General features: G+C 53.2%; 1 protein-coding gene across 2 annotated transcripts in view; it reads right to left on the reverse strand.

Annotated features, from left to right (window-relative positions):
* Positions 1-257: 257 nt before the first annotated feature.
* Positions 258-24,784, reverse strand: part of NKD1 (NKD inhibitor of WNT signaling pathway 1) — an 86,074-nt gene continuing 61,547 nt past the window's right edge. The window contains exons 5-11 of one of the 2 annotated variants that reach the window (XM_031658260.1): positions 19,666-19,857; positions 14,213-14,319; positions 10,342-10,437; positions 6,693-6,840; positions 6,114-6,198; positions 4,613-4,740; positions 258-3,831 (exon numbers count right to left, since the gene is read on the reverse strand). In XM_031658260.1, coding sequence (XP_031514120.1) covers positions 3,242-3,831; positions 4,613-4,740; positions 6,114-6,198; positions 6,693-6,840; positions 10,342-10,437; positions 14,213-14,319; positions 19,666-19,857 — 1,346 coding nt within the window. In that variant the 3' untranslated portion in view covers positions 258-3,241. The remainder of the gene's footprint in view (positions 3,832-4,612; positions 4,741-6,113; positions 6,199-6,692; positions 6,841-10,341; positions 10,438-14,212; positions 14,320-19,665; positions 19,858-24,784) is intronic. The other variant, XM_003916863.4, reaches the window with a different exon arrangement.

A 24,784-nucleotide genomic window follows, 5' to 3' on the forward strand; every position in this document is an offset into this window, starting at 1 on the left:
TATATTCAGTTACTGAAAAAAAATAGCATAAGTATGAACACTATGCTCCTTGTGTAAAAATAAAAGGGTGGGGTGAGAAGAGGATTAAGCAGTAACTGCAGGGTTCCCCGCCCCCCACCCCCTTAAAAATAGATCCGAAATAAATATTGCAAAATGTCAGCATTTGTAAATTCTGGGTGGTGAGTTCACAGTTACTGTTTCACAATTTTCTGTTTCAAACTTTGTGTTTGAAATACTTTAAAAATTAACAAAATGCATATGGGGAGATATAGAAATGCATTTATTCTGGTAAAGAACAGCTAACACTTTCATAGTGCTCACATGGGCCAGGTACTCTCACGATCCCCGCCTTTATAAAGGAAAAACTGAGGCACAGTATATCAGTTGAAGCACAGAGCTACAAAGAGGCCTTAAACACACCCAGTCCTCGGTACCCAGTGGTCAGGATTCGAACCCAGCAAGCTGGCACCAAAGTCTGTGCTCACAACCCCTACACTACACTGAGGGGCCCTAGGCCACACCCAGAAAGTTGGCATCAGGGATGCTGGCGGGCCTGGGATGGAGGGAAGTTTACTTTTTACTGTGTACCTTGTGTATGTACTATTTGAATCTTTTACATGTGCACGTTACTATTTTTTTAAATAATGTTTTTAAAGCTGGGAAAGTCCCAGTTACCAAGAAGTAACAGAATCCTGATAGGTGTGGAGCTTAGGGAGGCAGAGGAACTGCTCTAAAACCAGTAGTTTCAACTCCCGGCTGGCCTCCAGGGTTGCAGCAATTCGGAACCTGGGGCGCCATTACTTCCTGTCCGGTCTGCACCCCTCCCCTCCTGTCTTCCGGTATAGACCCCCACCCCCTTGCGGGCAGGTTGGCCATGTGACCCCAGCTGGGATGTCATGATTGGTCCAGCTATGGACACCAGATCTAAGCCCAGCCAATCAGAATCCTGCCTTGGGCTTTACACTAATGGAAGGTCCTTTTCCTTATGGTTAGGGGACCCAGAAGGCCAACAGTCAGGGCTCCCTGACAAAGCATGTAGTTGAGTACCAGTATCAATCCGAGGGACAAGAGGGAGGGACAAGAACCAGTCTCAGCTGAGTTCACATCCTGGACTCTGTCATCTCAAAGCCAGTTCCCTCCCTGCCTTCCAACTTGGTTTCATTCACTTTGGATTGAGTTGACTTCTCACTGACAGAAACCCACAACCCACAACCCAAAACAAGGGCAGCCCATGGCCATGATTAAGCTCTGCACCAGTGGCGAAGGGATCGAGTGGGAGACCAGAATCCCAGCTCTGCCCTGTGTGTGGCCTCAAGGGAGTTACGAACTTCTGAGCCTTAGACATGCTCCTGAGCTGCCATCAAGCTGCCTCATGGGGCTGTCCTAAGGATTAATGTATTAATCCAATCCCAGGCACATCAGTCATTAATAAAATTAATAATATGGTAACAACTAAGCCCACTATCTTTGGAAGTAACTCCTTACTAACTACATTAAACCCAAACTCGAGGCTCTGGAAAAGAGGATGCCAGTTGGGAGCTAAAACGGCAGAAAGGAAGGTAGCTGGAGTTGCTTCTCCCTCTTGTGTCCCTCTAGATTCACTGTAGGCTCTCCTCTCTGACCTGGGAACATGCCCGTGTGACCCACATCAACAAGCTCCCTCGGCCCGGTGGCTTCCAGCGGCCTCAGTCAATGGATTGAGGCAGGGGCAGGAAAGCAGGGTCAGGATATTAATTTCCCTGGAGGGTCCCCATGACTGGCTGCATCCTTTGAGCAAAGGTCACAGCTCCTTCAGGTGCCCCTCTCACTCCTCCAGCAGTCCTCTGTCTGCTAAAGATAACTCCTTCCTCACTCAGGCCCAGGGGTGGGAGTAGCGCTCCACACTGCTAGCCCCAGGGTTCTGCATTCTCGTGGGAGGCTTAGCCCACACTTCGTAAATATTGCCTTTATTAAACTCTGCTCAACTTACCCAATTTGAGTGTGTAATCTGCTTTTCTCTGAGACCCTGGCTAGCTGATTGGTTCTTTTTCAGGTTTCTCCAGGCTCTGGCCAGACAAAATCCTTCTCTGCAGAGGATGTTGCCCCAGGGTCCCAACTCTGGTCATGGTCCCCTTTTCCCTCCAAGCTTCTGTACCCCAGCAGTTTTCTCCAAAATCCATCAGACCCCCAAACATGAGAAGGGACCTCTGATGAAAGCATCTGAGCCATCCAGCCCCAAAAGGAGACAAGCAGGGTCACATCTGGGTTCCAGAAGCATCCAGAGAAGCAAACCACTGATTTCTACACACCAGAAAAGATACCTGAGAGTGTATATTTATAGAAAGATACATAGAAATGGACAGATGGCGTCTATCTATAGATACAGAAAGCGCTGTTAGAGAATTGTGTAGGTATGTATATATCTGCCACATCCTCCCCCACAACCAACAGCACACAATTGCCCGGATCTTGGAAAACGACACTTGTTTAAGTGGTTGGTTCCCTCCCTAGCAGTTTCCAGAATGAGAAGGATGGTCTCAGGGATAGTCCTTAAATATGTGTATGTATCGCTGTAAAGGAGAGAGAAGGAGGAGAAGGAAGAGAAGTGGATTTTCATGTTGTGCATGGCAGAAGAGATGGGACTGCTTTGGGGAAAAGGGCTTGATCCCACTGGAAAAGCATGAAAGACAACTCCAGAAAAGACAGCTAAGGTTTCTAGGTTGGGACATAAAAACACAACAGCAAGACGTTCGCACTCTGCAGTCCACTGAAATCCCTTGTAGCACATTACAATCAGTTAAGGGCAAAATAAAATCAGAATAATACTAAGAGGTAGCAGCTGTTTATCTTCTCGGAGATTTCGAGGGTCTCTGGAAGCTGGGCCAGGTAAGGGTGCTCTCCTGGAAGAGGCTGGGGTGGGGCTGAGTTGGGGCTGAGGGCTCCCCGGCTCTGGGAAGGGTGTGGGCTGATCCACACAGATGCTGCAGCTCCTGAGCCTCCAGGGAGCCTCTGCCCATTACAGGCCACTCCAAACCAGAGTCATTTCCTGGGCTAGTTATGCAGTCCCCACAACATATAAATAAAAGTTTAGTTCTGTGTTTCCATAGATCTTCTACATGAAGGCTAGCTAAATATTAGTGGAGTAACAATAATTATTAATAACAATAATCGTCATAATAACAATAATTAATAGAATAATAATGCCTTGGGGTGTCGGGGGTGGGGTCCTTCATATGGCAGGGTGGGGCCCTGGGGAGGGGCTCTATGTCTGGTAGAAGTGGTGGTAATGGTGGTGATGTTCGTGGTGGTGGTGGTGCTCATGTCTCTGGACCGGCTGCCCGGCCTGGCTCTCATATACCACCACGGCGGGCAGCTCCCGCAGGTGCTCCCGCCCCAGGATGGGGCCACCCGAGGCCAGCGGTGCCTGTAGGCCCCGGCAGCCCTGCTGGCTCTCCTTGGCTCGGTGCTTGTGCTTCTTGTGCCCGAGGGGGGCTAGGGAGGGGAGGAGGGCCGGGCTGGCGGCCAGGTGGGCGGAGGGGGACACTGCAGGGAAGGCGGGTCCCAGAGGGGGCTTGTTTCTTGCCCCTCTGGCCACGTGGCCCACACCCACGCTCTTGCCCTGGGCCTTGGGGGACCTCACAAAGTGCTTGCTCCCGTCCTGGGTGCCCCGGAGCCGTTGCTGGAGCTCTGAGACCTTGGCGATTGGGGTGTCAAGGAAGTGGAAGGAGCCCGGGTCCACGCCTTGGGGCTTTCGGTGTGGGACGTGGATGGCTTCCGGCTCATGGGAGCGAGACCGAGTGGGATTGGAGGTGCGGGGGGGCAGTTCTGACTTCTGGGCCACGGAAGGGGAGCCTAGGAACCAATTCAACAGACATTTAATGAGCACCTACTGTGTGCTGGGGCTTGTGCTGTACCCCAGACATCACCCCCACCCCCAGTTCTCCAAGACCAGAGCTACCTCCCAATGCCCGACTGCCCCTCACTGCCTTGCAGGAAAACTCTCTGAAATGGAACTTTCCCATGTGCTAAGTGGGAAGAACTGGTTCTTCGGTAGGTCTTAAAAAATACTCTCCGAGAGGGAGCCGAGAAAGAGAGATGGCAGCAGAGACCCGAAAAACTGTCTAAGGTCACTGGGGCAAGAAAGAACTCTAAGTATATTGCTAAAAACATACAGAAGTAACTCCTAGAGGAATTAAACATATGAAGAGAAAGGGGAGAAGGGAGTTGTGGGAGTGAAATTGAGCAAGAGGTCAACATAGGTCAAGGCTGATAAAGACACAGCAGCACTGTACCTAGGGAAACCGAGGTTCTCGCTGGAAGAAACAGCCAGGAGGGGTCAAAGTGGTTGCCCAGGGAACAGGGCTTGAATGGGCTGGGTTGGGGCACGGAACTGTTGTTTGTCATTGGGTGCTAAGTCCTTAGATACTATTTGATTTTGTTCAATTTCGTGCATGTATTACTTTAATTTTGAAACCGTTTTTAATGTCACTTTCTCCAAGAGTCTTTGACCTGTCCCATAATAGCTGTCTTCCTGAAGCCTGGGGTAGCAGTGAACACCACCCGCATGGCCCGCATGGCCCGTCCAGCCACGCCCTGCCCTCATCGCCCATCGCAGGGTGCTCGAGTCCCTTACCAGGCCCAAACTGGGACGTGTAGTTTTCTATCCCGGCGAGATCTAAGTAGTGGTTTCTCCTCTCGATGTTCTCATCTACGCAATGGTGGTAGCAGCCAGACTGCTCCAGGCGGCTGTCACCCTGGAACCTACAGCAGGGGAGGAAAGTGAGTGGGGTGACACCGACCACCAGGTGGGGGCAAGTGCACAGGCTACTGGGAAGCCCCCAGAACGAACTCTGGACCATTCATTCATTTTCTTCTTGGCCTTTGGAGAGGGTGGGGAGGAACAGCCCTCTCTACAAGCTGGCCTCCATTTGCTTCCCTGCGGATGGAGAGACAGACCACAGACCACAGCCCATGGCCAGACCTCCCCACAGCTTCTGGGAGGAGTGGACGGGAGTTTGCTCTGAACAGGTTCAAAGCAAAAGTGAGAGATTATTGGCCAACTTCTAAGAATGCCCCAGTGCCAGGCTTCAAGCCGTATAAATGTGCCCACTGCAGGTAGGTAGCCTAACCCCTGGTCTGGTTCCCCAGGGGGTACGGGCAGCAGAAGCCCATTAAACTGTTGGAGTTGTGCCTGGCAGACCCCATGACCAGCCCTACGGCCCAGGATGGGCCTCACCAGTGTATGAGTGTGTGTGTGCACACACACTTGTGACTAACACAGTGTGTATGGAGGGGTGGGGAGAAATGTTGCCAGAGGCTTTCTTTTTCCCCTGCAGGGCTCGGGGCTCCCTGGTCCTCTCCTCCAAAGACCTCTTTGATCTGCTCCCATCCTGGCTTCCTTCCCACACAACACAGTACCACCTTCCTCCAGGATCTCTAGCCAGCCTGGGTCCTTCTGATTCTCAGCCCTGTCCCCACACCTAGCTGTGACCCTGCTTGAACTGTTTTTTCTTTCCCCTAAGCGAGTACTAATCCAGCTCCGGTCATTCCCTTACCATTTACACTAGAGGTTAACACAGCCTTACGCCTGCCGTGTTACTGTTGTTTACTCAATCCCTTTCTTTAAACAATCTCTCTTTCCTTTCCTCCCTTCCTCCCTTGCAGCTGAAGAAATAACAGGTGAAAATTAACTACAGCCTCATAATTCCTTATCCACCATTCTGAAATCCAAAAAGCCTGAAAACCAAGATTTTTCATAACCCACGTGGCAGCCAGGCCCACCCTAAAGGGATGGGAAGGTGTTTACGGTCTCTATCTCACTTAGTGTGAACATCCAATCATCTCCCAGTAGAAACAGCAATGCGTCAGAGCCTGATGCACTGCTGAGAGCACCTTTCCAAAGCCCCAAAAATGCTGGACTCCAGTCCTGTCTGCCCAAGATGTGTTCCATAAAAGGATGTGGACTACATGTAGTTATTTGTTAAGATTTTCATTTGATTTATGAGTCTGTGCATCAAAAGCGTTGGCTCCCTGAAGAGAACACAGACCAGAGCAAAACTTCCTGCTCTGAATCCTTCAGATGCAGGTACACAGCTGGTGTTCAACATATGCTTATGTGCACCATGCCCACATACCTGAGCGGGGCTCGCTGCTTCTTCTCCCAGCTCCGCAGCTCCTCAGTGGGCTTGGTCTCTGCTCGGGGCCTTGTGCTCTGCAGGTCTGAGTCCGGCCCGAGAAGCACAGGAGACACTAGGTAAGCCACCTGCTCCCACCCTCCCCAGGGCTGCCTGGCGTGCAGCTGCTTTGCAAGGTCACTGTGGGAGGGTTCCCCGAGCTGGGGCTAAGTAAAGGGGTCTCAAGGCTACCTGCCCTGGACACGTCCCCATCTAGCCTCACCTCCTCCCCCAGACTCCCCCTCCAGCCTCACCTCCTTCTAGCTGGCCTCAAGGCTTGCAGACGCCGTGCTGCCCACAACACCAGCCTTTATACCAGCAGCATGGCTCTGCCTATGTGAGGCCTCTCACCCAGAATCCCTTCCCTCCCCTTCCCACCCTTCCTCCTACCCCTTCAAGGACCCATTTGAACCCTACCTGTCCACAAAGCAGCTGCCCCAGAAAGCCCACAGGTTCCCTTCCAGCCCTCCCAGGAAGGCTCTGGTCCTTCCCAAGAGATAGAAGGACGCTGTTTCCCAGGCTCAGCCCTGCAGCCCTCACCGGCCTGATTGACAAGGATGCTCCTCTTGCTCTGGCTGCCCTCGGGGGCCACAGTGAGCTTTACCCGCAGCATCTTGCTGGATGTCGGGGAGTGGTTGACAGAGGAGTCCACCACCTCATAGATGGTGTGCAGCAAGCTGGTGATGTCCTGAATGGGAGGGAAGCAGAGATCCATGTGGGGTTTCAGTCACAGGGCCTTGAAAATAGAAACCAGAGGGCCCAGTGGATGCTGCAGGCCTGAACCCCTCTGGCTGCCCCAAAGCAGAGCCTAAGGCAGAAACCTGGATGTCTGAGGTTCATTTGGGAAGAGATCCTAGGAAGCAGAAGTGAGGGAGCAGGGAGAGAGAAGAGGAAGATCCCATAAGAGAAAAGGAAAAGAACAGGTTACAGCCAGGGGCAACTGGGGCTCAGTCACACTGGGGCCCTGGAGGGAGAGTGTGGAGGCCACCTTGGAACAGCCTCATCGAGATTGAGGGAGGGTTTAGAAATGGACTCGCATTTCTCACTGCCTGAGAGCTCCCCAAGGATGCTACATTCCCTGTACTTTGGATTTTTGTTTGTTTGTTTGAGATGGGGTCTCACTCTGTCACCCAGGCTGGAGTGCAGGGGTGTGATCATGGCTCACTGCAGCCTTGAACTCCCAGTCTCAAGCGATCCTCCGACCTCAGTCTCCCTAAGTGCTGGGATTACAGGTATGAGCCATGAGCCACTGTGCCCCACCCTCCCTTGTGCTTTTGGGTTTCCCTGCAAGGGCCAAGCCAGCTCCCTGTACCTGAGAAAGTTCTTACAGTGGGCACTGTCCACCATGGTAGCAGGTGAACTTCAAGGTGGGCCCAGGGAAAATGGGGTGGGAGCATCAAGAGCATCCGCTTCGGGTTTGAAATGAAAACTGGAAAGGGAGATGTGTCCCTGCTATGGACTGAATTGTGGCTCCCCACTCACTTGCAAATCCACAGGTTGAAGCCCTAACCCCCAATGTGATTGTATTTGGAGTAAGGAGATAACTAAGGTTAAATGAGGTCATGAAGGCAGGACCATGATAGGAGATCAGGGCCCTTAGAAGAAGAGGAGAGCTGGGATATGGCTCACACCTGGAATCCCAGCACTTTGGGAGGCCAAAGTGGGAGGATCACTTCAGCCCAGAAGTTCAAGACCAGCCTGGGCAACATAACATTCTCTACCAAAAATTAAAAAAAAAAAAAATAGCCATGTGTGGTGGTGCACACCTGTAGTCCCAGCTACTTGGGAGGCTGAGGTGGGAGGATCACTTGAGCCTAGGAGTTTGAGGCTGTAGTGAGCCGTGAGCACACCATTGCACTCCAGCCTGAGCGACAGTGCAAGATCCCATCTCTTTTTAGGAAAAAAGGAAGAGACACCAGAAGAGGTCTCTCCACCACGTGAGGACACAGTGAGAAGATGGCCGTCTGCAAGCCAGGAAGTGAGTCCTCACCAGGAACTGAAGTAGGTGGCACCTCAGTCTTGGACTTTCAGCCTCCAGAACTGTGAGGAATAAATTTCTGCTAAGCCACCCAGTCTGTAGTATTTTGTTATGGCAGCTTGAGCTGGCTGAGACCGTCCCTAAAAGATAAACTAATCTGTGAGAACTTGACCAAATCTCATCTCTCTGAGCCTCAGGTAACCCTCAACCAGAATGGGGTGTCCACACAATGTTCCCTGGGTGTCTCAAAACCCTTCTGACTGGGGCTGGAGGGCACAGATTCCGCTCACTAGGCCTTTTCTGTCTGGGTATCTGCTGCGGTCACTTGTCTGGTGTTGGGGTCGGGGGCAACGTCCTGCTTTAATTGGCATTGGAAACATCTGGAGAAGACATTTTTTCTCTATGAAGCAGACGCATCCGTGGCCAGTTACCTGCCCAGCAATCCTTCACCTCCTGCCTGTTAAGTCCTGCAGGCTGAAGCAGCTGAGGCAACCCCAGCGCAGCCCCAAACAGGCAGGCATGTAGGTGGGCGGCCCAGAGTAGTGGGGGCCAACAGAGGCACTGACCCTATCTGACCCTATCCTGGGAGGCGTGGCGGCTTGTCCTCTGACAGTGCAGGTGGGAGGGGGTCACACAGAAAAGCCAGAAATCCAGGATCTTCAGTTAAATCTTCAGAATCACTGATTTTTACCAAAACCCTTTGGGGGACCAGACCAGAACATCTGGGGGCCAGACTGAAATTGTGGGGGCCACAAGTTTGAGACCCAGGCTCCAGGCACTCCCTAGCTGGCTTGCTCAGTGACCCCACCTCTTCCAACGAGGCCCACAGAGGGCTCTCCTTGTTCCTCCTGTCCTTCCCTCTGGCTTCTTCATAAGGACCTGTTTGCTCACTCTCTCTATCTTGGGCAGCCCATGAAGGAGGCTTCATTATACAGATGAGGTGGCTGAGGGACACTCACTTCATCCCCCAGACCTCTGATACCTTAGAGGACCTGGGGCCCTGGTGTCTAATCAGGGTGGAGGTGATCCCAGCAGACCGAGGGTCTCAGAGCCTATGTGCTCTGGCAATTCTAGCTTGAAAATCAACCTCACTGACTACACAGGGCCAGACACGCAGGAATCGGTGTGCTATTTCCTGCATGAACGAACGCCTGAAGGAGGAGCAGGTCTTCTTTCTGATTGGAAAGCTGGCCCACACCCCAGCTCTGGGCTGCAGATGCGGTGAGGTGGGAGCCCATCCGCCCTGGCACTCAGAAGGCGTGGAAGGGAATCGTATTTACAGCCAAATTTGAGGAGTGGCGTCAGGGCTAAAAATAGACCAGGGAAACACCAGACCAGTCCTCCCTCCACTCAAAACCACTCCCTGGCTCCTCGGTGGGAGGAAGACATGACCCAGTGAACACTTTCTCCAGGGCCAGGCTGGGCCACCTTCCTTGGAAACTCTCTCCCTTCCTCTCATTACCAAGGCAGTGAAGGACAATGCAGGTTGAAGCTGTCATCAATCATCTTGCTACTGCCAAGGGGAGAGTCTGCCTCACAAGAAGGGAAATAAAGCTGAGGAACAGAGGAAATAGACTGAGGAAACAGAGCAGTGATGAAAACCTTGTCCTGAAGCCACCGAGCCTCTGGGTCAAGCCATCCATGAAGTCAGACCCTGGACCAAATTTCAGTTACATGACCCAATATATTGTATTCCTTTTTTTTTTTTTTTTTTTTTAATACAGCAGTTGGAGCATGTATTCTGTCACTTACATGTCAAAGAGTCCTGGGTGCTTAAAAGTCACAACTTCCTCCTCCAACCTGTTGGAACAGCTCCTAAACCACAGCCTGAGAAGGAGGTGACCTTGTTAACCCAGAACTCACATCTGGCAGCATAAAGGTGAACTTCTCCTGCACTATCCACAGAGCTCCTGCGAGATCTGGAGGAGCATCCCAGAGCTGCTGGCAAGTGGGAAGAGAGGACACTGAGAGGCAGTGCCTGGGCTGAGAGCAGGGGAGCTGCCCTCCCTCCCTGTCCTCTTCCCACTTGCCAGCAGCTCTGGGATGCTCCTCCAGATCTCGCAGGAGCTCCCAGCAACTCCCCAGCTATTACAGCTTTCCCTGAGGGGCAGGACCAATGCAGGGGTGAGAAGTGGCAGTGACAGGGTGCTGTGCCCAGGCCCTGTGCCTGCGGGCATGATGCACAGCAAGAGGCCAGGCAGGTGCACTCACCTCTCGGGTGACCTTGCCGTTGTTGTCAAAGTCGTACAGGGTGAAGGTCCACTCCTGCCGGCTGTCCTCCTCCACAGACACATCGCACTGGAGCTCCTGGATGCAGAGAGATGGGTGGGGCTGGTCCCCTATCTGTGGCAACACTGACTGGGTGGTGGAAGCCTGGGCCTAGAGGCCAGGCCAAGGGGTGGCCACCTGTCCTCTGCCCTCCCCAGACCTTGAGTGGACAGGGAGCACCTTGGCCAAGACAGAACTGGCCCAGGAGGGTAGCCAGAGCCCAGGCAGGGGAGGTTTGGCCTAGGGAGGGACGCCTGTAGGGGTGCCTGGTGGTCTGTGGGTCTTGAAAGACAAAGGAAACACAGGGGGTCTGAGAAGAGGCGCTGTGGTCTCAGAAAAGCTGAACTTGGACCAAGGGCAACAAGCAACTAGAAGGCAAGGGAGCATCAACTTGGGAGCCCCAGCAGCATGCCGGGGTAGGACAGCATGAGCATGAGGAGCTCGGGTGTCAGTCAGCCCCAGGCCCCAACCCCTGCAGGGCCCTCCACAGCTGTGTGACCCTGGGCATGTCACTGCCCTCTGCTGTGCCTCAGTTTCTCTTTGTATACATTATGGAAAATGGTAGCCTCTCTCCCACGAAGTTGCTGGGAAGATTAAATGCCCCACCCACATGCCCTCAGCCCAGCTGTTTCCCTGCACCTGTGGTGGGGACAGTTCCCAACCTCCCGCCTCATGTACGCTCTTCTGTCTCAGGGCAGCCCTGAAGAGCCCGGGAAGGAATGCGCAGAGGCGATGGAGCAAGGGAGGGACAGGAGGCAGTGGAAATGCCAGGCCTCCTCAGCCCTCCCTGGGACAAATCTGAGCGCATGCTACGTGGCTCCTAGGAGGCTCTCCAGCAGGCAGAGCCCACAGATGCACTCAGACTTCGCTGGCTTCCCTCCTTCCTCGCACCTGTGCTCCAGGATCGCCTCCCCTACACACTGCCTGCTCCCAGTGCCATGTGGCCAGGTCTGCTTAGGGGAACTGGAAACAGGAAGTGGAGGGCAAATGCTGGTGTCGTTTACACCTGTGCTTGGAGCACTGTCTGGCACATGGAAAAGCTCAATCAATGGTAGTAGCTGTTACTTTTGCTGTAATAATTAACATATTATTTCACTGAAATAATTATTTCAATCAATAATCAATGAAACAATCATTTCATTATTATCATTTTCAGCAACCTGAAGTGTCTGACCCTAGGGAATATGAGCCGCGAAGCGGTGAGCTGGTCACCGGAGGGCTGTGTGCAGAGGCTGGCTGAGTGTCAGACGAACAGTTCTAGGAAGCATGGTGTTCAGCAGGAAAGGGCTCCACAAACAGCCTTTCAGATCCATAAGATTCTATGGAAACAAGACCATTTTGTTCCATGGCATGCCAAACTCCACCTCTCCTTCCGCCATCAAGAAGGTGGCATCCGGCTGGCCTGGCAAGAGGAAGGCTCAGCTCCCCAGAGAGGGGAAGGCAGCTATCTGTGAACACTAGGGGAGTGAGTCCCAGCACAGCGTCCTGGCCCTGGCTACTGCAGCTCTAAGCCATTTCCCTCCAGCAATTCTCAGGCGCCTACGCTGAGTTCAAAGCCAACCTTGCTTCAGCCACGCCCGTTTGACATCTGCCAAGGGCCCTCATTGCTGCCCGAGGCACTGTTTCATGTGGCATGACACACGTGCCTACATACACACCCCTACACACACACACACACACACACATGCTTACCCCTAAACATGTACCTATACACACGCACACCTACACAGGTACACCCCATACGTGCACACCCTACACACACATACCTATGTACACACACACACACACACACACACACACCATTTACCTGTTTCCAAGACAGCTTGGGTCTGAGCTTCAGAAACATGAGTTCAGTAACTCTGGCCACTTGCCCCACCTGTCACATGTGTGTCTCCTAGGCCTCTCCCACACCCCATCTGGGCTTGTCAGGTGAGTCCTGCCTGTGGACCACAGCTCAGTCCCGAGCCTGCCCCTCCAGAAGCAAGCACACTTGGGCTTCCAGGGAGGCAGGATGCCTGGGCCCGGTCTTCCTTCTGCCACTGAGTTTAGCCCTGGGCTTTGCCAAGCTCCCCAAAAGACCCTACAAGGACCCAGGTGGGCTTAGGGTGGGGCTGGGCTCCAGGAAGAAGCTGGCAGCCCTAATTCCTACTAGACACTACCTGTCCTCCTCAGGCGAGCCTTCAAGCCTCTTGGAGGCTGGAGTGCTGGTGTGCTGTGTGGGGAGAGCAAGCTGTGTGGTGTGGCCTGTGCAGGATGGTGGGGCATGGCAGGGAGACGACACTGGAAAGGGGGTAAGATCGGTCACCTGGGACCCTGCACACAGGGCGTCTCCCCCATGTCCCACCATCCAGCACAGGCCACATGACGCGGCTCATTCTCCCCACACAGCACGCTGGCACTTCAACCTCCAGGCCCTTGCTCTTGCAGCTCCCTCTGCCTGAAAGACCCTTCTCACCCCAAAGGTTCCGCTGTGCACCCCTCTCCCAACTCCTACCCCTATGCTCAGAGCCTCACCCACCTCCCCAGTCTCCACCGCCAGCTGCTGTTCCCTCCTCCGGGCACCGCACAGAGCCTGGAAATGCCAAGTGTCTGTTACCCCACACCCCTCGGCCTGACCCCCACCCCGGGCTCCCAGATCTCATCTCATCACTGACTGTGCAGCCACTGGGTCTGGGGCACTCAACTGTCCCCTGGTCACATTGTGCACTCCTTGACGGCAGGAACCACACCAAGTCTAAGCTGGGTCCCCTGGCAATTAGCCAGTGCCAATCAGCACTGGTTAGAAAGAGGGACACCCTCTTAAGCACTTTAGACCTTTAGGCGCATGAACTCATGATGCTGACAACAGCCCAATGCAACAGACATCACCACTGTCCCCACCTTACAGGCGAGGCACGTGAGGCCACTGAGACTTTAGGGAACTTGCCCCAAAGTCACACAGCCACTAAGTGTATAGCCAGGATTTGAACCCAGGCCTGCTGACTCTAGAGCTATGTCCTGGTGGTCTCAGGAAGGCAAACATAGGGAAGGAAGGAGGGAGCAAGGAGGGCGGAGCAGTGGGGAAGCTCCATGCAGCAGGCCTGGGCCTGGCTCTCAGCACTGGGCACTGTGCTGGGCGCAGAGGGGCATGCTACACTATCAGGCAGTGGGGAACAGACCATGCAGCCACTGGGTCTGGGGCACTCAAGTGTCCCCTTCTCACCCCAAAGACCCTTCTCTTCCCAAAGGCTCTCCTGTGCATCCCTCTCCCAACTCCTACCCCTACGCTCAGAGCCTCACCAACCTCCGCCCACAGCCTCTGCTCCCTCCTCCAGGCACCGCGCAGAGCCACAGAGAGGCACATCCCTGGTGTTGCCCACATGGGGAAACTGAGGCCCAGAGAGCGTCAGGGACCTGCCTGTGCCTCCTGCTCGTCCATTCCACCTGAGAGCCCCCGCAGGCACCCCCAGAACAGCCTCAAGAGTTGGAAGGGAAGGTTTCACCAAGCAAACTGAGGTCCAGAGAGGTGACAGCAGCAGCAGGGCCAGAGTCCTGCCTCCCTCGTCTACTCTCATGCCTTCTCCCAGGCTGCTGGGCACACCTCGCATGGAGGGGCTGGGACCAGGCTGAGCGGGTGGGCAGTGGTGAGTCCCTGGGGTCTGCCCTGAGCCAGGACAGCCCCAGATGTGGCAGGAAGAACCTCCCACAGAGGGTGCTATTCATGCAGAGGAAGGGCCTTCCTGTCTGGAAGGGCCTCAGCTTCCCTCCTCCCAAAGCACAAAGTTGAGAAAACCCATCTCATCTCCCTAGGACCCAGCACCAAAAGGAAACTTACTTCAAACTTCAGCTGCTTCTTGGAGCCTGGGCAGGGTTCGCTCACTCTCTCCATCTTCTTCTCATCTCCGCTGCCCAGCCCGTCGGTCTTCTCAGGAGGCAGGGCCACTGTCAGGGAGGGAGGCGAGGGAGCATGAGGACCAGGGTCCAGACGCAGGGCACTGCACTCACTGCACCTTCGTCTTCCAGGCCTGGCCTGGACATTCTCGCCAGTGGGCTGGGCCCACTCCTGCCCTGCCCATTTGCTGGGGTCAACATCACACTACTCTGGCACCTGGTACTGCCTGGGGAGACCCCCCGCCAAGCATGGTACACCCATTTGCACTGTCGCGGGCCCCCTCAGGCCCCTACCAGCCTGTGACGTCTGCCCTGTGGAGGCACACAGCCACCCAGAGCAGCGTCAGGCCAGAGGGTAGATGGATGAGAGTGGAGGGGTGCTTCTGGGGCCTGGCGAGGGAGCTTAGGAACCATGGCCATTTTCTGCAGTCTCACTGCCTTGCGTGCTGACATTTTGGCCTCCTCAAAGGTGCTACCACCTGGGCACAGCCTACGGCACCTTGGTGGATGGCCAGAAGGAGTGCCAGAAACAGAGTTCAACTGGGTTGGCACTCGTCCACATATATGTATGCACAAGCACACATGCACACACATACACACGTATGCACATGCACACACGCACATATATGTACACTCATGCATCACACCTGCTCGTACACATATGCACACTCACACATGCACACACACTCGCACATACACAAAAGGCATCTTCAGGGAGCACACTCATCCTGAACCTTGCATTTGGCCTCTGCTCACCCCAGGTTCCCCCTTCTCTGCCAAAGGTCACGGCCCTGTGTGTGGCCTGCCAGGAGCTGTGTGAGGGTGAGTGTGAAATCCCACGACCTACTGACACTATTTTCCTGAGGAAGCCAGCTCAGGGTAGCACCATCCTCCTTGACTTAGGACCCAGACTACAAAGTGCCATCAATTCTTGGAATGTCCCATAAGCCTCCTTTAGTCCCTTCTGCCATTTTGTCTCTGTCTGATAGTGGGGCTGGGGTTTGCCGGAGACATCTTTTCCAGGCCACACTCTCAGCTCCTCTCATCTGATTCCCTCTGTTGCCCTGGGGTAGTAAATGTCTTGTCCTGTTTTAAAGGTGAAGAAACGGCCTGGCTCCTACTCCGGGAAGGGAGCCTGGTCCTTCTACCCTGACCCAGATGTGGCCGGGGGTTATGTGAGGAGCTGAGACTCCCCAGTCAGAGAGGAAGGCAAAGCAGGACTTTCTTGGGAAGTCAGCAGCCTGGAGAAATGAGGCCGCTGGGCCAGGCAACTAGATGGGGGCTTTGTGTCTCTCTGATCCCACACTCCTACCACACTCACACACCCCAGCTATGCAAGCAAGGACCTAAGCGCAGTGCCTGGGCCAGGCACAGTGGGGATGCCCCCAGTGGGCCTGGGCCCCTGCTCTCCTGCTCTGCTCGGTCCTGCGGGCTGGGAGCTCTCTCCTCTGCAGTTAACGAAGGCACTTCCCCTTGGCGCCACTGTACGTAAAGATGAGGCAGCAATGACTAAGCACTTGCTGTTTACTAACTCCATCCTCACGAAGCCCTGTGAGGCAGTTATTATGATTAGCTCCATTTTCCACATGGGAAAACTGAAGCTTGGAGAGGATAAGTGCCTTGCTAGTAAACGACAGAGCTGGGATTTGAACCCAGGCAGCCTGAATCATGCTCACAGTCAGTCCACTAGGCTGCCCCTCCATGCCTTTCATGGCTCAATTCAGGAGACTCGGTGCTTCTCTCAGCCTGCCTCTCTCTGTCTAATGGAGGCTGGCCAGCCAGGGCAGTGGTCATCTCCACCTGGGTTCTGTTCTCTGGCACTGTGTGACCCTGGGTGGGTCACATACCTTCTTTAGACGTCTCAATTCCCCAGTTGTAAAATGAGGAAGCTACCAACCCCTTCCCCAGAGGATTCTTGTGTGGATGCAACAAGCCCTGATCACAACGGGCTAAGACCTCCAGCGCACTAGGTCTGGCCATGAGTAGTAACAGTCAGGGGACCGATGACCCCACCCCACTGACTCCTGGGAACAGGACAGTTAGCAGCTAAGTTTTCTCAAAACGGAGGCTTCAGGAATGCAAATGGACACAAAAGCATTATATCAAATATACACAGCCTGTGTAGGCAGCTTTGGACAAGGCCCTTGACTCCTCTGGACCTCAGTCCCCTCGTCTGTAAAATGGGAACACGACGGCCTCACCTTCACAGGGCTATTGGGAAAGGGCAATGAGGAAAGGGCTTACAGAGCACAGTGGCCGGCACTCAGTAGGTGCTCGATAAATGCTGGCTTTGCCAAGGATATAGACGGGCTGTGGTCCCAGCTAACAGCCCAGATCCCAATGATCCCGCTTGACCCCAAACTGCCCCACTGGAGAAACCAGAGTAATATCACGGCCTGCAGCATCCTCTACTCACCCCTCCCAGGCAGGGAGAAAGAAGAGAAAGAAAAAGAAGAAAGAAAAACAAAGCCCAGATCCATCTTCAAAGCTGCTGCCTCTCTCTGCAGAGGTCCTGGCTGGAGATGCAAGCTGGCCAGGCTTGTTGAAACCAAACTTCAAGTTCAAAGGGAAGTTATCAGAAAACCACCTTCAGGTTCAATGTTGCCTTTCATGTTCCACTTGATAAAATCCAAAGAAAAGGAACCTCTGTCCCTGCTCTCGCCTCCTCTGGAGCACTCTTCCCCCACCATGCACGGACAGCCTGTCTTCCCTCAGGACCTCCCCTCTTCCTTCCTTTCTCCTCACCTGAAGGGGCTGGAAAACATCCCCCTCAACCCCTCATATGTCTTCCCCAAAGACTACAGTGGTCCAGATTGTCCTCTCTTCACCAGTGGCTCCCTCATCCCATCCCAGCTCAGAAAGCCACCCAGACATCCACAGGTCAGCTGAACCCGCCAGGGGCCCCTCCCAGCATGGGGCCTGTGATCCATCCTGCCCTGGGACTGTGGGGGTCAGGAACAAGGATAGTCAGCACTCTATCTCCACCAAAGAAAGTCATTCACCCTCCTATTGTCCCCTGCCCAGTAGCCAGAAGAGGTGGCAGAGAACTGGCCATGCAGACCCCAATGCCGGGGCAGGGGCCAGGCCTCATCCACATATGAGCCCTCTGAAACTAAACTAAGTCAAGCCACCAAGGCCCCCAGTCAGCCCCATGCAGAAGAAACCACCCTCCACCCATCAGTGAGCGCAGGCTCATGGGAAGCAGGAGAGGGGGACTGGTGCTCGCTGCAGGCCGCCCAGGTCATGCCAAGGGGGATTGCAATGATGTATTTCTGTTGAGATCAGCTTTGGCACCAGAGTCTGAGTCCATTCTCTGCCTCTGATTCTGGTTTAGCGCAGCCATTTTTCCCCTTGGGAAATTATCTTTTGGGGGCCTAATATCAGGGAGTACTGATCATGCTGATCACTCTTCAACTGAAAGTCTGAGGAACTGCAGGAGACACTGTTCATTTGGAAGAAAAAGGGAAAGCAGAGGACCAGGTGGGGAAAAAGGCCTTTCACTTGCCTAAGAAGCACTTTTGGGTGCCTTAGAGCAGGAAGTGGCAAAGTGCATTTGCTGAGCCAAACCTGGCCCACCTCCTGTTTCTGTAAATAAAGTTTTATTGGGACACGGCCATGCTTATTTGCATTGTCCATGGCTTCTTTCACTCTATGACAGCAGAGTTGAACTGTTGCAACAGAGCCCACAAAGTCTGAAATACATACTATCTGGCCCTTCAGGAAAAAGTCTGTGGATCGATTGCTGCTTTAGATGTGTGCTACCCTCCACTTCTAAGCACAGGATATGTGCTTGAGGAGCAGGGCACAGACAATTTCACCTGTAACTTGCCTGCTTGGTTGGAAACCCTTGTGCAGTACACAACCTGCCCAACCATACAGTGGCCATGGAAGAAAGAAAATGTCAACTCTGCTTTCTTAAAGCCTATTGTCAGCTCATATGAATCTGGGGGAGTGGTACTGGTTTGAAGAGCTCCTTCTCTTTGGAAGCTGCTCCCTGTCCCTCCTCACACCATAGCCACGAGGAGTCGGCTTGCTGTGTTTACCAAATGACGGTTCTCTCCCCATTAGCTCCCAGCCTGGCAGCTCTCCACCCTCAGCAACTGCCAGATTAAATGCATTACTTGACCATCTTCACCCGACTCCCTTTGATGTTCCCTTCTCAAGCTTCAAAATACCTTTTGGAGGGAGATCAGACAGCATTAAACAGAATTACTAATTAATTAAGCAAAGTTAAATTTTAAACACTGTTTGTTGTGTTAGCCAAAAGCCTGAACAGAACAGACTTTTTTCCTCCGCTGAGATCAAAGACAGTCTCTTCCCTCTCCCCTCCCCCAGTTTAAAAAAAAGGGAGGGGTGGAGAGGAAGAGAGAGCGAAAGAAGAGAGTGAGGAAATACCTGAATGGTGACAACTTTGATTGTGGGTCTAGACACCACCCCCGCCTCCCCATGGGCCCAGTGGGAGGCTCCTTGGGGATCGCATGCTGTGAGAGCCACAGTCACTCGGGACTGTTTACCCTGGCAAATGGCAGTGACCCAGGGAGCAGGATGGCACGGCCCACCCAGCCCAAGCTGCTGACAGCTGGCGCCACCCAAACAGCATGAGAAGAAGGCCTGTGAAATAAAACAGACCCACCCTCCTCAACAGTCTGGCAGGGTGAGCTCCTCGGGGCTCTTCCCCTTGGTCCGGGGTCATTTGGGGTCACTAGGAGACCGGCTCCAAGAAGCAGGCTGTGCACTGTACATCCCCAGGTGGTGCCACTCACATGACCGATACCCTAGATATGTGTATTGCTTATGACATCTTTGGACAGATGGCACAAAGGTGTCTTGAGGAGGGGCAGCTTTTTTCTGATTTGCACGAATGCATCCGGAGCTAGTGGGGTGCTGTCTCCCGCCGTTCAGTCTAGCACTATTCTGTACACTCCTATCTGGGACCTTCTGATTGCCTCACAGGAGCCTCCACATCTGCACAGCCAGAAAGCAAGTTTCTTGAGATCTGGGGCCCTCTAGGCCTCTGCTCCCGGGTTGCCCAATGCCTAGCGTTTCCCATCCGTGCACAGGGCAAAGATTCTGCCAGGCCTGCTGAACTACAGCACATTCTACAGGTAGGCATAAGGAAGCTTGGCTACATAACAAATATGCCATACCTTCTGCCTTGATGGAGACGGGGAAGTGCCATGGGGAGGTGGGGAGTTGAAATTTAGGTAAAAATCCAAACCCGGGATGATACCAGTAAATGCCAGCTTATCTTAACACAATACAGAAAGGCCTGGTGCATATGAAACTTGGAAAGAAGAGACAAATTTGAAACACAGTTATGACTAAATCGGCCCCACTAAAGACCAGAAATTACTAACACTTCAAATGCATGGCAGACCCCTCTCTTAGCCTAGTTACCTGGCAAGTTCTTCTCGGTGAATACAATGTAAGATTTAACACAAGCCAGAACTTCCTTGCTAGAGTCTGGATGCTCGCCCTGACATATCCACAGTCCTTTCTCAATTGTCCACGTACAGATTATCTGCTGCAAATATTTCAGTCTCAGGGTTGCTTGCCAAGATGTTTGAGTCCGCAACCTTCTGACAGCAGCTGTTCGAGGGAATGCAGATGAATTTTAATATTAGCCTCTGCCAAATATAATTAGGCGGGTAAATCTGCTGCCAGTAAAAAGAGAAAGATATCATATGTGCATTCCAGGCCAAATGGTTTCTTGCAGTATCTGTATCAGGCTCTCCGCAGGGAATGAGGGTCCTAGTGATCCCACCTCTGTTTGTAAACACAGCCACACACTTTGTTGGGCCGCACGGAGAGGCTGGTGAAGTTAGTAGTACCACACATTATTCCATTAAGTCCTCTTAACACTGAGTGTGCTACTGTTGGCATTGTGCAAAAGAGGAAACTAAGCCTAAAAACCAAAACCGATTACGCCGTTTCCCTGCTTAAACCCCTCCGCTGGCCCCCTTTCCCCTAAGGAGGGGTCCAAAGGCTTCCACAACCCGGCTGCTGCTGCCTCTCAGCCCTGTCTCTCTGTGGAACTGCGTTCCCTTTTCTGAGCCTGCCATGCTCTCATCCCTGCCAAGAACACTCTTTCCAGCTCTGGAATTCCCGCTCATCCTTCAAGTCTTCAGTTTAAGCCTCCCTTCTTCTGAGCAGCATGCTCTCACACCCTCAGGGCTAGGTTAGGCTTCCCTGCTCAGTGAGCCTTATTACACCATTATTATATCACTCATTTAATCATCTGAATCTTCCGTCAGCCCAATATATATACCCTGAGATATATATGTCTATAGGGCAGTGTCTATCACACTATAGGTGCTGCATCATCATCAGCATCATCAGCTTCATCAAAAGGAAACAACAGTAAGTAGCAGAACCAGGATTTGAACCCAGAAGTTGTGGAACAAAGAGAACTAAACCCCAGTTTCCCAACTCCTCAACCACTGGCCTCTCCACTCTGTCAGACCACAATAGCTGACACCTGTTCCTGCCTGTCCAACAATCCTCCTTCTTCTGATAATAGCGTCTGGCTTTCCTCCGCAGAGCCACTCATCCCCCACTCTCAGTCTATGTAGTTTATGGAGACTGATCCCACTCCAGGGTCGCACTGCACTCAGTACCCCCACCTGACCCAGCTTGTTTCATCCTGAAGGCCATGTGGCTGGTCCTAGGTCAGTATGAAAGGAGAGTTTATGGAGAAGCTAATGAAGCTAGACTTCTGGGCCCTCTCACCTATATGGGCCCTTTCCAAGTCAGAATGGGTCTTTGAAGGTGTCTATGTGGTCATATGTGTTTGTATTTGTAACATTTTCCAAATTAGGCATTTTATCCTCAATCTATTAAGATTGTCATCTAACCATTCTGACATCCTGTGCCTGTGTGAGGTGATACTGGGGGAAATACAGGTATTTCTGGACATGAGCTAAGGAGAGACTGAGGTGGTGAGATATTTATTTTGGTTTAGCCCCCGAAAGCTTCAGGTCCCACAAAACCTAGATTTACCCTGGTCAAGTGACCAGTAAAGTGGTCAGTAAAGTGAGTCTGACATGTGCAAGGACCACTGTGACCTGGGAACTTTCTTCCACCTGAGAGGGCTGTGCTCATAGGATGGGAGTGCCCAGAGCTGGGGACTGCCATCCTCGCCACCTGTGGGGGAGAAGCTACCAGGGGACAGAGGGAGAAATGATGGAGAGGGACACAGAGGGGCAGCGAGAGAGACACGTGTGTGAGTGTGTGAATATACGTGCGTGTGTGAGTGTGTGTGTGTGCGTGCATGTGTCCACGACACGGTTTTAGCTCCAGAATCCAAACAGGCCTTTTTAGGCAAGATCTACCCTAGGATTTTTCAATTTCATGAGCCAAAAGTTTAAGTGAGTGTCCAAAAGAACCGAAAAAATCCTGACTTAACACATCCATCTTTCTGAGATCCTGCTTTTTAGGAAAAACCACCAGTACCAGCACCACAGCAGTGATTCACTCACCCAGGGCAGTGCCCTCTAGGGCAATGTCCAGCTTTCTCACCAGTGGGGGTCTGCCCCTTCCTGAGACCAGAAGTGCCACCAGGGCCTTCTTCTCCACCATCCTGCCTCCCAGCTGCATTTTACTGCCACAAGATTTTGCTTATGGACCAGTTGTAACTGAGGGGAAACAAAAAAGGGGGAAAAGGGGGTGGGGGAGGAAATTCTTCTCAACAAATAACATTCTGGCCTTTTTTTCCTCATCAGAGCATAAGGCTGGTGGCCACTCAGCTTTGAGATCTGAACAGGATTGAGACGAAACATCTGTTCAGGGAGGGAGGGGGAAGCCCCGGGAGAGAGAGAGGGGGAAAGGGGAGAAAAAGCCTTCTGTGGGCTAAAAATATCATGTCCCTTCCACTCTCCCCTCTCCGTCCCCACCCAAGTTAAAACATGTGATGAAATTCAGCTTTTACAATCTAACCCCGAGCTACTTGAAACTATTAAAGCCTCTCCGGTATCTGACACAAGTCAGAATTTCCACTGTTCCAGCTGAGCTTTTATGAGGAGCAGACTTGAGAGAAACTGCCAAGGTAACAAAGTCCGCTTGTTCTCTGTCACCGCTGCAACTCAGCTTCTGGGGGGACTGCAGGGGAGTGGAGAGTCAGGGCCGCTGACATCCCCCGACAGGACGGGCTCTGAACTGAGGGAGAGGAGCCGGCAGGGCATAGGCACCTGCCCCTCCATCTGGGGGTCCCTGCTGCCCTCCTGTGAACTCCCCTTCCTCCCAGCCTTCCTAGGAAGCCACCGCCAGCCCTGTGTATTAGGGAGCCTTGCCCGGGAGTCCCGGGCAATGTCCGTGGCTACTTCCTGAGAAGTCTTAACTCGCTCTCTCTCTGTTTCTTGCCCAACTGCTCCCTGAACCCCAAGCTCCAATCAGCAGGTATCCCACGGCCTCCTCGGTACCTCTCCTTGGATGTTAAATGGGCATCTTGAACCCAACAGGTCCAAAAACAGGAGACTTGATGGTCACCTGCCAAAACCTCCACCTCAGAAGTGACACTGCCAAATCCTTAGTTCCTGAAGCCAAAAGTCTAAGATGCATCCCTGATCTCTATCGTTCCCTCAACTCCCTTCTCACCAGCTCCAACCCCTAGCCTCATGGACTTCTCCCCAGCCCCAAGCTCCCAAACTAGGCCAGCACCATCTCCTCTCGCCTGCAACCCTACAATCACCTCCTGGTTTCATTGCCCCCTTCCTCCCTGCCCATGGGCAGTCCCTCCCAGAAGCCAGAATTCGCTTCTTAAAACAGGTCAGAATCCAGCAGTCACCCACCCAACCCTCTCCAACCCAAGTGCGTGGTCCCACACTTGACGACCGCCCCACTCTCATTCCTGATGCTACAACGGCCTCCTTTCTGTTCTTCCCCAAACACCAAGTTCCCTCTACCCTGGGGTTCTGCTCACTCCTCCTAGCTGCTCTCCCCCTACATTCTTCCATGGCTGGCTCCTTCCTGACATCTGCATCTCAGGTGAAACATCACCTTCTCAGAAAAGCCTCCTCACTCTACCTCTCCCTGGGTTTTACCTCTTAGCAGAGAACCACTACCAGAAACTTCCATGCTCCTTCGCAGATTTACATATTCATCCCTGCCTCCCTCCTGTGAATGTTGTGACCAATGGGCCTGCCTACCTTGCTCACTGTGAACCCAGGGCCCAGCAGAGCCCCTAGCTGCAGCAAATGCCCAGCACATACCGAATGGCGAGGAGTGAGGGGCCAGATTCTGTTCTCAGTCTGCTGTGTGACCTTGGACAGGTCGCTTCCCCTCTCTGGGCTTTAGTTCTCCAACTACCAATGAAAGAGACTATAAGCCTCCCAAGTCCCTTTGCCCAACATCTGACCCCTGGGAGCCTGGACGGACTAGCCTAGGCCCCAACACAGGTACATAGGACCTGCCTGAGAGGCTGGAGGAAGGGGTCACCTGCTTTCAGTGAGGCAGAGGGAGGAGTCGCCTGCTTTCAGTGACTACACGGTGTTGACTTTCCTTCTTCAGTGAGTGTTTATTTATTGAGCACATACAGCATGCCAGACCCTACTCCAGGCACCGGGAGCACGGGGAGGCCTTTGGAGATTCTAATAGGATTAAAGAAGCTTTGCGAAGAGGCCGTCTTTGATCTGGGCTAGGTAAATGATTATAAACATGGGCTGGTGCCTCTTCAAGAAAACTGAACCCAGGAAACAAGAATCATGGCAGCTCAAGTGTGTTGGGCACTTGGTCTGTACCAGGGCCACCCTTGGGACCTATATCCATCACCTCACTGTCTTCACGATAACCCTGGCAAAGAAGTGCTACAAGGAACCCAGTGAGGAAACTGAGCCACAGGGAAGTGACCCGCCCAAGGTCACATAGTGAGTGTGGGTAAGCCAGGCTAGAATGGGGTCTGAGCTGCAAATTCATAAAAAGTCAGAATGAAGGGACGAGAGATGAGGAAGGCAAAGTTAGGGACCATTACAGAGCTGAACAGGACCTGAGTTCCCAGAGTGTTGCTAAGCCCCCACCAGGTCTCGGTCCTAGCACTGCTCCCTGCTGGGCAGAACGAGCAACTCCAGGCACATCCACCCTTGGGTTGAGGAAGCAGAGACCACCCCAAGGGCTGCCACGTCTGCACGTCAGGCCAGTGGGGAGGGGGCGGCAGGAGCAAAGCAAGGCCTGCCCTGGAAGCTGGGAGGCCCGGGCCTGGTCCTGAGGAGGAGGGGCTGCCTGACTTCAGTGGTTGTAGCATCTCCTTTAGGAAGCAGGGACCCTGCAGGCTGGACCGCGCCCTGCAGAGGGGGCTTCCTAGAGAAAGATGCCGGGAAGTGGAGAGATAGGAACCAGGCACTTGAGGACCCAGAGGGAGAATGAGCAAAGGCCCAGAGGTGAGACACAGAGATAGCCAAGAAGCTGGGCGGGGGCAGGGTTCACCAGGTGAGAGGCAGGGGGTTCCTGGAGAGAGGGAGATGGGAGAGGGGGACAAAGCAGTGGCTGCAGCACCCTCAGACACAGTGACTCCTGGAGGCCATGC

Source organism: Papio anubis, chromosome 18 (genome assembly GCF_008728515.1).
Source record: "Papio anubis isolate 15944 chromosome 18, Panubis1.0, whole genome shotgun sequence".
In the NCBI taxonomy this organism is placed as follows: domain Eukaryota; kingdom Metazoa; phylum Chordata; class Mammalia; order Primates; family Cercopithecidae; genus Papio; species Papio anubis.